This window comes from Phascolarctos cinereus, unplaced genomic scaffold (genome assembly GCF_003287225.1).
Source record: "Phascolarctos cinereus isolate Bilbo 61053 unplaced genomic scaffold, phaCin_HiC Scaffold_4;HRSCAF=312, whole genome shotgun sequence".
NCBI classification, from domain to species: Eukaryota; Metazoa; Chordata; class Mammalia; order Diprotodontia; family Phascolarctidae; genus Phascolarctos; species Phascolarctos cinereus.
Window position 1 is genome coordinate 180,046,092 of NW_027555847.1, and position 10,528 is coordinate 180,056,619.

Here is a 10,528-nt window from a genome sequence, read left to right on the forward strand (position 1 = left end):
GTTGCCCCTCTCTTTTTGTATTCAGAATCAAAGAAATTGTATTTTTCCATTACTGGCAAATATTTTACCATGACAATATCAGTGTTTATTGTACTTTTTAGTAGTTTTTATGTGTCAAAAAATGCCATAGTTTTTCCTTAATTAAAAAATGGTCTTGCATGGCACATCTCTATTACAACATGGAAAAGGAGGGCTGTGCAATGAAATTTGAGTAAATGATCATCCTTCCAATATCTATGATCTGTGTGCCCTTTTCATTTCTAAGAATCTGTCATTTGCCAAGTCAAGATCATCCTGTGATTTCTGCGCTTGGATATAATAGGATCTAGCACGTTTACTAGGAAAAGCTGATAGGGTTTAGTTGTTTATCTCTCCAAAGCCCAAGTAAAATGAATGTGTGAATCATTAGGTTTGAAACCAACTCACCGAATATCCCAGGAGACTTTCTATTGAAGTGCCTTGCTTCTGATGACAGCTGATATGGTAGAATGTGAAGAGAAGATGGTGATTGACTGTGAGTTTAGCAGGTAGTTTAATTTTCACTTCTTCATAAAAGTCAGGAGACCTGTTTGGAAAGCACAAAGAATCAGGTATGAATGAAAACTATCCTTACTACAAATTATAACTTCAATGATACCCCCACCTCAACTCTGTCGATTATTTGTCTTTTCCCTTTCATTTTCCCCATTAAACTGTAAACTTCTTGAGGGCAGGGACTCTTTTACTTCTTTTTATATCCCTAGCACTTAGCACAGTGCCTGGCACATAGTAGATACTTAATAAATGTTTACAGATGATTAATTTTTACAAAATTCTGTTCCCACCCTGGGAAAACCTTGAGGGAGACCTTACATCTTTGACTAACTTTCATTTAATCAAAAACAGGGTTCACTAACTAAAAAACGACTGCAGAAATAAAAACAATAAACTGGGAACATATAATTAGAAAGGGGTCTTGAGTCTGATCTTTAGTAGGCAGTAAGCAAATCTGTTTCCACTTGTGAAATAGGAATAATATAATCGGGAAATTGCTATGGGACTCTGCTGTTATTAAAGATTACCTCTTGACTGTTTTTCCTACTCAAATTTGCTTTAAAATGAATATGGTTTTTAAGTAGAGAAATAAGTTAAAAATTTGGGAGTCTGGGCCTACTTTTGTCTTTGCTTCAAAATCATGAAAATGTTTAAAAGATATCCAAAAGAGATCAAAGAGAAAAAGGACCCATATAAACAAAAATATTTATAACAGCTCTTTTTTTTGTAGTGGCAAAAAATTGGAAATTGAGGAGGTGTCTATCAGTTGGGGGAGAGGTTGAACAAATTATGATATATGAATATAATGGAATATTATTCTGCCATAAGAAATGATGAAAGGGATGGTTTTTAGAAAAACCTGGAAAGACTTGGCATGAAGTGATGAATAGGAAAGTAAGTAGAACCAGGAGAACAATTTATACAATAATGACATTTTAAAGACAAATAACTTTTAGAAGACTTAAGAACTGCGATCAATGCAATGACCAACCATGATTCCAGAGGACCAAAGATGAAGCATGTTACCCTCCTCCTAACAAAGAGGTGAGGGCTCAAAGTACAGAATGAGGCATGGTTTTGGACATGGCCAAGGCAGGAATTGGTTTTGCTTGACTATGTTTTTTGTTATAAAGGTTTTGTTTTTATTTTTCAACTTGGGAGAAGAAAATAAATGCTTGTTAATTGAAAAAAGATAAAATGAAAGTTACATAAAAAAATAGTTGGAATGCACAGAACACTTAAGAGAATCAAAAATGATGAAACATCTTGGCATCACATTTTTTAAAAGTACTCACTTGTTGTGGTATGTGATGGCTGTGTAGACTTCTTGCAGAAATTCAGGGCCATTAGACTTTCCAAAGATGACCTTTCCCCCCCAAATAAAAGAAACCAAGACAACAGTTATATCTCTGTGTGTGAGGTATTATCAAGACATCTTCACCCCAACTAGAGTGTTCTGATATACTGACTGAGAGTTTTGGGTTCTACCCCTAGGCCAACCCCTAATGTGTAAGTATTAATCCTCTGCTTGGAATCTGGTAATTATTTTATTCTCTGACTCAGGATGGAACCCTGGTCTTGGACCTTTCTTTTCCCAAGCCATTCACTTGGGGAAGGAGCAGGTAATTTTCCAAGGAAAGCAAGAAGTTGGAGAGTACTCTCCAGAACCTTCCTTCCTTCCTGATTATCCCAAACTTCCCCCATTATTGTATCTCCTTTTCTACCGGTGGCCCCTACAAGAAGGTGCTGGAAAAGTCCTGCCTTTGTGTACAGTGAGAGGCAAGAGAGATCCAGGATCGGATGATGGTTCATTAGTATTTGCAGAGTTGCCATGAAGGAACTCGAAGAGTAGCTTAATCCAGTTTGATGAGTTAATGGAAAAATAATAATAACCACAGGGTGTTGAGACACTTCATGTGAGCAAATCTTGGCACTCCAGGTCCCTCTGAGGTCTTTGCTTTATCTACTTACAATTACTTCTTCAACTCTAATACATCAAGAATCTCTCATTTCATTGGTGTGGGTACTGCCTCTAATTGATGCAGATCAAAATCATTTTATCCTTTGGGAAATGGTACGTGTGAGTTCTAGCCCCCAAAATTCATCATTCTGGGCTGAATCTTGTCAAGAGTCTTTCTGACCTTAGCTAGGCTGGTCTTCAGATGAGATGTGGTTTGCTGCTGGGAAGCTTAAAGCCTTTGCAACTTGATAGGACCTGCTATTATTATTATTATTATTATACAGATGAGGAAATTTAGGCAGAGAGGGGTTAAGTGACTTGCCGAGGTCACACAGACACTTACTAGTGTCTGAGGCTGGATCTGAACTCAGGTTTGCCTGATTTCAAGTCTGGGCTGTTGCCCCCTGCAGCCCCTGTCCAACTGTAAGGGATAGAGTCAGTTTCAAAGTCAGTACCACCTGATTTCAAGGCCTGAGACTGACATGTAATGGCTATATGACCAAGGGCAAGTCAGTTAATGTCTCGATGTCCCAGGCAATTCTCTCTAACTTTAAATTGCAGAACAGATATATTGGTAGCCAGGTGGAGTTTCCTTATTTGGAGCTCCCTGCACCGATGAAATGACAAGTCCAGTCCAAGCTAATCACATTGACCAGTAGACGAGACTGGGCCTTTGGTCAATGGATACCATGCCCTTTTTAGAAAGCAGCTCGGGAGATAGGTGATAAGCCAAACAGTGCCCTTTGACTCTTGTGTGAGGAATGCAACTTTTATCTTCTACTGATTGTGGGGAACATTTTCTATCCATTGTGTCTGTACACTGAAGGTTGAATGGCTCTTACTAAGACAAGTTAGGCAAGAGACTGGCCCTTTGGTGCTTCAAGTTCCTCCAGAGAATGACACTACATTAGCCACTATGTATGTCACTGGGATACAGTAGCTTCTGGGGTGCTTAATTTACAATTCAGATTCACGAGGGTTTGTTTTTTGTGTGTGTGTGTGTGTTGTTTTGTTTTGTTTGCCTACTCTGGCTTATAGTAGACATTTATTTTCCACGTTACCGGCATAGCGCTGTTAGGGTCTTCTCCACACATAAATTGGATCTTAATTGTAATGTTCCTTGCAGATGCCACTTTGTTAGCAAAGTTCAGCCTCTGTGGGTAGACATAGAGAAGATTTCTGGAAAAGAAAAAAAAAGGAGAAGAAATAAATAAGGGAGAAGTGCCTGAGGTTTGATGGTAGAATTGGAGATTTAGCAGAGCCTTTAATCTAAAGAAGGAATAATCCTTGCAAAAGAGCTGGTCTTTACGACTATGAATTTTTTTTGTAGGAGAAAGAAGTTAAAAGGGAGCCTTCTTTTTGTATGAATTGTCATATTGTGGAATCAATAGAATGAAGAGAACACATGCAGTGGCTTCAGCAATGTGAATGAATGGATCACTAAGAGGAAGCTAAAAGCCCAAGTAATGGAAAAACCAGTGAAGGTCCTGGAGAAAAAAGTAATAAAACACTCACTAATCAACAAGCGTTTATTAAGTGCCTACTGTGTGCCACAGCTAGGTACTTGGCAATACCAAGACCAAGAAAGAAACCATCTCTGCTCTCAAATAGTTTATACTCTATTGGGAATGAACATAATTCCTCCCTTTAGGCAAAGAGGTGGGGGACTACTTGTGCAGAATACTGTATACTTTGTCAGATCTGGTCTTATATTGTCTATTTTTGTTTAATTGTTTTTATTTGTCTCAAAGGAGGGTTCACAGTCTGGAGGTTGAAGTGGAAAATTACTGTGATGTGAAGACAGAAGGCATCAATAAAATTTATTTTAATAGATTTTTCTTCAGCCTCCTTCTACAGGGGGACTCTCCTGACTCCCCCAGCTATTAGCACTCCCTCCTTGTGGTTTTGAAAGATGAAAGACCGACTTTTGGATGACTAAGGCCACAGGTAAGAGAGTACCAGTGAGTGAAGATAGGGATGAAAGGAATGATTCTTCCTCTCATATTAATAACCAATTATTAATTGAGATTAAGATTTTTTTCTATTTCCTCATTCAGAAATAAATCCCTGTAGGTGATACAGCCAGTCTCTGAAGGACATTACTGACCTTGCCCCAAAATTTAGCCCCCCAGTGTAATGCAGAACATTATTTTACCATTTAAGTAGTAGAACCCTTTAGGCCATGGAAAACAGAAGTTGCTGCTTACTCTTGCCCCAGACCTCTTTCCTCCTAAATCTAAACAATAGTGAAATGTACTCTTGCATAGCTCAGGCTCCAGCCCTCAGATCATATCTCTGGAAAACTCCAAATTCCTTAGCAAGACCCTTATCTGGCTGCTCAGGCCACAGCCGTCAGATCATATCTCTGGAAGCCTCCATTGTGAGAAAGTTTTTTTCTTTGTTGCAGAGCATTATCATGTCTAGACAGCGGGAGAGGGGTGTCCTTGACCAGCCCCAAAACTCTTCCTCTTGCCAGACTTCAAAGATCCATCCCCCTCCCTGACCTGTATACTCCCTATATAAACCCTAGCTCGACCCCTGATGGGGGCTGCTTGATTTGGATGTGAATACCCCTGGGAGCTGAGCGCTAATATAATAAAGTCCACAATTTAAATTAGTCTGGGTCAACTCGCTAATTTCTCGATATAACACCAGATCCTCTCATCTAGGTAGAATGGTTACCTCACCTGACTAGAAAACCTTACAAAGAGAATCTAATCTAGGTGAATTCTGAACTATTGTGTTCTATTCAGACATGCTTGGGTAGGGGAAAGATCTCCTTTGTCTAGATTGCCAGAGGCTAGGGGTAGTCTGGGTAGAGGGGAGTAAAAGTGATCAAATCAAATTTCTCTACCCCAGCCCCCATTAGAATACGCTACCTTTCATTATAATATTAATTCTTTCATTAATTGTTAGTAAACCAGAGATGCTTTCTGCCCACTCTTCCAAGGGCATGTAAGCATTGAGAGACCTCCATGATTTGTCTTTGGTTTATGAGAGACAGCCAAATGACCATCTTTTTATTAATTGTTCACTAGTCATAATTAATAAAATGATTAATTACCCAGAATCTATGTCTCTTGGACTTTTCGTATGTCACAGTGTTAAGGTAAGGCAATGAGATTTTTTTTGGGGGGGGAATATCTAGGCATATATAGAACTTTACTAATGTGCTATATATGGAAAAGATCCTTCAAGATCTAAGTTGAACCAGATGTCATTTGAGGTCCTTTCAAAATGAAATTCTGTGTGATTCTGCATCTGGGTCAATCTACATCAGCATGTGGGTTATATTCTAAAAGTTCAAACTTGAAAGAAGAGAAAACAATGCAATTATTATCATTGTCTGTGATCATATATTTGGGCTCAATCAATAGTTAAGGCCATTGGGGGAAAAATGGAACCAATTGTACATTACAGGGTTGGGAATCAACTTTTCTTGGCTCTTCATGAAACCAAGAGTTCTAGGGTACTTGTCTAGACAGGGACAACAAGTGGAAGACTGATGTTGACCTTGATCCCTCATTTTGGACTATGCTGGCCTACATCTTTTACTTTGGACTCTGCCTGGGATAAATCTGATTTGTATCATCATTTTTTGCTTCCAGAATTCAGTTCTACAGTCTAACAGATCTCAAACATCTTCATTTTGAGGACCACTTTGATAGGGTAGAAGATACCACATATCCCTAAATCCCACCTATACTTCCCTGGTCACTCACACACACACACACACACACACACACACACACACACACACACACACACCCCATAAAACTACAATTAATGGGGGAAAGTACACTGTTTTTTGATAATATCCCCAAGACAAATGCCATTAATAAATTATTACCTGAACATAGAAACAAAAGTATAAAGCCTCTGTTATATTACAAACATTACCATTACAATAGATGAAATCTCTTTTCTTTTTCTTTCTTTCAGCAACTCTGAAAAGAAAGGAAGTGTATGGTACTGTGGAAAGAGTCAGGAAGCAGACTGGAGCTGGGAAGACTTAGTTTTAAGTCCTACCTTTCACACATACTGATCATGTGACCTTGGGTAAAAATCACTTAACCTTTCAGTGCCCCACAAAACTTGCTAAAATTTTAAATTACTCCTTAGTTGCCAATATGCATTGGTAAAGAGATTATTTTCATGGGAGTTCCCCATACCAATGCAATCAAAGTTCCAGGCTACAAACTTTTCTTTTTTGTAAACACACTTAGAGTATCACCACCACTCTAACCTGTTGAAGTGCAAGGGAGGAGTCTTGGCCACACTAACTTAGGGACAAGGGACAAGGCTTAGAAAAGCAAAAGGTAGGGGATGAAGCTGGGTCATACTAGTCATTATCAGGCTTATTACATTTTTATGTTATACATAAAAGTACATACATATCGTACATATTGTACTTTTATACTAAATAAAATAAGTATTTCTACATAAAGGCTACAACAGAAAAAAATAATTATACACAAATCCATGAATCTCTTTTATGTACAATTTGCTTCTCTGTTTAAGTAAATAATAAATGCAGCCTGTGATTTTGAAAGTTGTTTTGCTTCTCTGTGATTCCTTCTGTCATCTTTTATGTATTAAAAAAAATTCTTTGATCATTCTCCTTTCTTTTTTTGGTGGAAGAAACACAACCCCATTTTTGTCCCACCCCCATAAAAAAAAAAAGAAAAAACAGTCCCATGTAACAAATATGCACAATCAAGCCCACATTGGCCAGGTGTGAAAATGTATGTCTCCTTCTACACCCTAAGCCCACCCTCTCTGTGAGGAAGTGGGAAGCATACTCCATTGGTCCTCTGGAATGTTGTTACACTATTTTATCTTAACTTGCAGCATTAGTTTATTATTCTGCCCCACTGTGTTCTTCATGAGTAGCTCAATCTGGTTGAGTGCAAAGATAAATATTGCACTGGATGTCATAATGCTGTGTTTATTATTCCCTCAGACAGTAAGTGGAAGCAGATTACATTACCCTGCTGATAATTTTAAGCTATATTACAAATCATTCTGACTTTAGAAAAATTGTTCTGGCTAAAGATGGGAGAGATGAAACCACTGGAGTCCTCTACTAATCCTCCAGTCTTTCAGTCTATGGCACCCAACCAAACCTATATAGCTTAGGAGAACATTCATGGCTTAAAAAAATACAGAATAGTCTAGAGATGTTCTCCAAACATGACAGGTACAAATGGATTTTATTTTTTTATCTAATGTTCACCAAAAAAAAAGTGCTACATTCAGTACCATGAGATCGACTTGTTTGGCTAAGTTGTGTATTTTAGCAAGAAGTCACTTGGTCCCAAAGCCCATGTTTTTCAAAGAATTTTGGGTTGTTTCACTACTAAGAGAAGGCAATAATCCCAACAGGCAAGGAGAGAGAATGGAAAGAACAGTTTACTAGGAGACAGAATGAGTTTAAGCCTAGACTGTCACCTACGGGCTCTGTGACTTTGGAAGTGAAATTTCCTCATCTGCAAAATGGGGTAATAATAATAATAATAATATCTTCCTTCCCTGCCTCACAAGGTTCTTATTAGATCAAACAGGATCATAGCTCTAGAGCTAGAAGGGACCACAGAAGTCATTTAGTACCATACACATTTTTATTGATGAGGAAACTGAGGCCCAGAAAGTTTAAGCAATTCACCCAAGGTCATAAGTAAAATGTTAAGGGGTAGGATTGGAATCATGGTTTGCTGTTAACAACAAATCCAGGAATCTTTCCACCCACTGGGTGAAGAGATGGAAAGACCTTACCTTCTGTTATGTAAATGAATTAGAATCCTTTCCCTAAAATGCACAACTCAAATAGGTAAATCTTTGGGGAGCTATCAGAGGAAGTGCTGGGCTCTATGAGCAAAGTAGCTCAAAAGAAACGTGAGATGCACAAATTTAGAGAAACCACCCCAAGCGTTCACTTGGACTATTTGTGCCTGATCTGTGGTAGAGCACTCCGAGCTCGTATTGGGCTGATCAGCCACGGTGGACGCACCGTGACTTAACTCCGACATAGTGATGTCATTTTGGTCCTCTTTCAGAAGGAAGGACTACAACCTCAACTTCAGGTGGTGTAGTGGATAGAGGGCTGGGCCTAGAGCAGGGGGAACCTGCGGCCTCAAGGCCTCACATGGCCCTCTAGGTCCTCAAGTGCAGTCCTTTGACTGAATCCAAGCTTCACAGAACAAATCCCCTTAATAAAAGGATTTGTTCTGTAAAAACTGGACTCAAGTCAAAAGGCCGCACCCAAGAACCTAGAAAGAAGGCCACATGTGTTCGCTACCCCTGGCCTAGAGTCAGGAAGACCTGAGTTTAAAACCGGCCTCAGACACTTACTAGCAGTGTGACCCTGGCCTAGTCACTTCACCCTGTTGGCCTCGGTTTCCTCATCTGTAAAATGAGCTGGAGAAGGAAATGGCAAACCACTCCAGAATCTTTGCCAAGAAAACCCTAAATGGGGTCATGAACAGTCGGACACAACTGAACAATAGAAAGGCTGCTTCTGACAAGCACTGGCTGTGTGACTTTGAGCAAGTCACTTAACCACTCACTGTTCTGGGTAACTTTTTAGTTCCAGGTAATTTTCTAAGACTATCACTTGTATTAGAAGAAGGAATTTCCTCAGAGGGAGTTCCCCATGCAATGAAATTATCATTCCCCCAGTCCTTATCCTTGGTATAATTTAAAATTCCAACAGAAAGTTAATTATTACATTCAAGGTCATGTCTTCCTTAAATCAGGAGTTCTTAACCTGGGGTCCTAGAACTTATCTTTAAAAAAATCTCAATAACTGCATTTCGGTATAATTGATTTCCCTGGGCAGCTTGTGGCACAATCCCAACTCTGATCCTTTGACTGAATCCAAACTCTGAGGGCCACACTTGAAGACCTAGAGGGCACATGAGGCCTCGAGGCAGCAGGTTCCTGGCCGCTGCTCTAAATAGTCATTGCTATATCAGTAAAGAACCCTGTATAAAATACGTTAACAAGGCTTCAGCAATAAGCGTGCAGAAAGCCTTGGTTTTAATACTTTGCATTTGTATGCTCTGAACATAGAACATATAACAGGTAAATGATACATTTCCAGAGCATAACCTACGACTAAGGAAATAGAAGTCCATAGGCATTCTGTGGCATGATCCTCCCAAGGCCATGATGTGAGTAAGTGGCAGTGTTGGGAACAGAATGAAGTCCAGGGGTTTTTGATTCCTGTGGTTTATAGTCCCCTCTCTCGCAGGTAATTTGTCATCCTGGCATGATAGTGACTGGTCAGTAGTCTCCTTTTCACATACCTTTTCTATTTCTGGTTCTTTGTCCCTGCTTTGCCTATTTTCCAATCTGCTCCTTCTCTCCCATGCTTTGCTGTTGGTGGTGTTTTTTTCTTCAGGACATTGGTTAGTGGTCAATTACAATTAGTGAAAAAAAAAAAACCAAAAAAACCCCAACAACAACAGTAAAGAAGCAGGGGAGGGGAGAGGAAAATAACATGCTGAGAAGGTTAAAAAAACCCAAAAAACCTGACTCAATGTGAAGGTAATGAATCAATTTCACATGAACAGACATGTATGGTCAATGAACTTCCAAAACAATGGGGCACAAACAGTTCACCCAGGTAAATGAATGGGGAGCAAATGTCCAAAATAGGAACTACAATTCTCCCCAGCTTCCTGGCACCTCCCAATTCTTACTGTTTTGAGATTGAGCTGGGCATTCAACTAAGACAGGCATACATATATAGATCAACTATGGCTTAAGAGTCTGAGCTGGATGGAAGTAGAAATGGTTGATGACTGTGGAGTTGGAGTTGGTGATTCTAATAATAATAATTAACATTTATGGTGGCTTACATACATTTTCTCACTTGAGCCTCATGTAATCCAGTGTAATAGATTCCAGCAGCATCATTATACCCATTTCACAGATGAGGAAAGAGTGATGCAAAGAAGGTCAAAGAAGATTAATAACTTGCCCCAGGTCCCAGTTGGTATCAGAGGCAGGGTATGAGCTCTGTCTTATCAG

The 10,528-nt window shown here is 39.3% G+C and overlaps 1 protein-coding gene across 3 annotated transcripts in view; it reads right to left on the reverse strand.

Moving 5' to 3' along the window:
* The window catches only part of DOCK8 (dedicator of cytokinesis 8), a 312,720-nt gene that overhangs the window by 106,357 nt on the left and 195,835 nt on the right, over nucleotides 1-10,528 (reverse strand). For all 3 annotated transcript variants that reach the window (XM_021001788.2, XM_021001787.2, XM_021001790.2), the window contains 3 exons: nucleotides 3,556-3,673; nucleotides 1,830-1,900; nucleotides 427-565 (listed from right to left, as the gene is read on the reverse strand). In XM_021001788.2, the coding sequence (XP_020857447.1) occupies nucleotides 427-565; nucleotides 1,830-1,900; nucleotides 3,556-3,673 (328 nt within the window). The remainder of the gene's footprint in view (nucleotides 1-426; nucleotides 566-1,829; nucleotides 1,901-3,555; nucleotides 3,674-10,528) is intronic.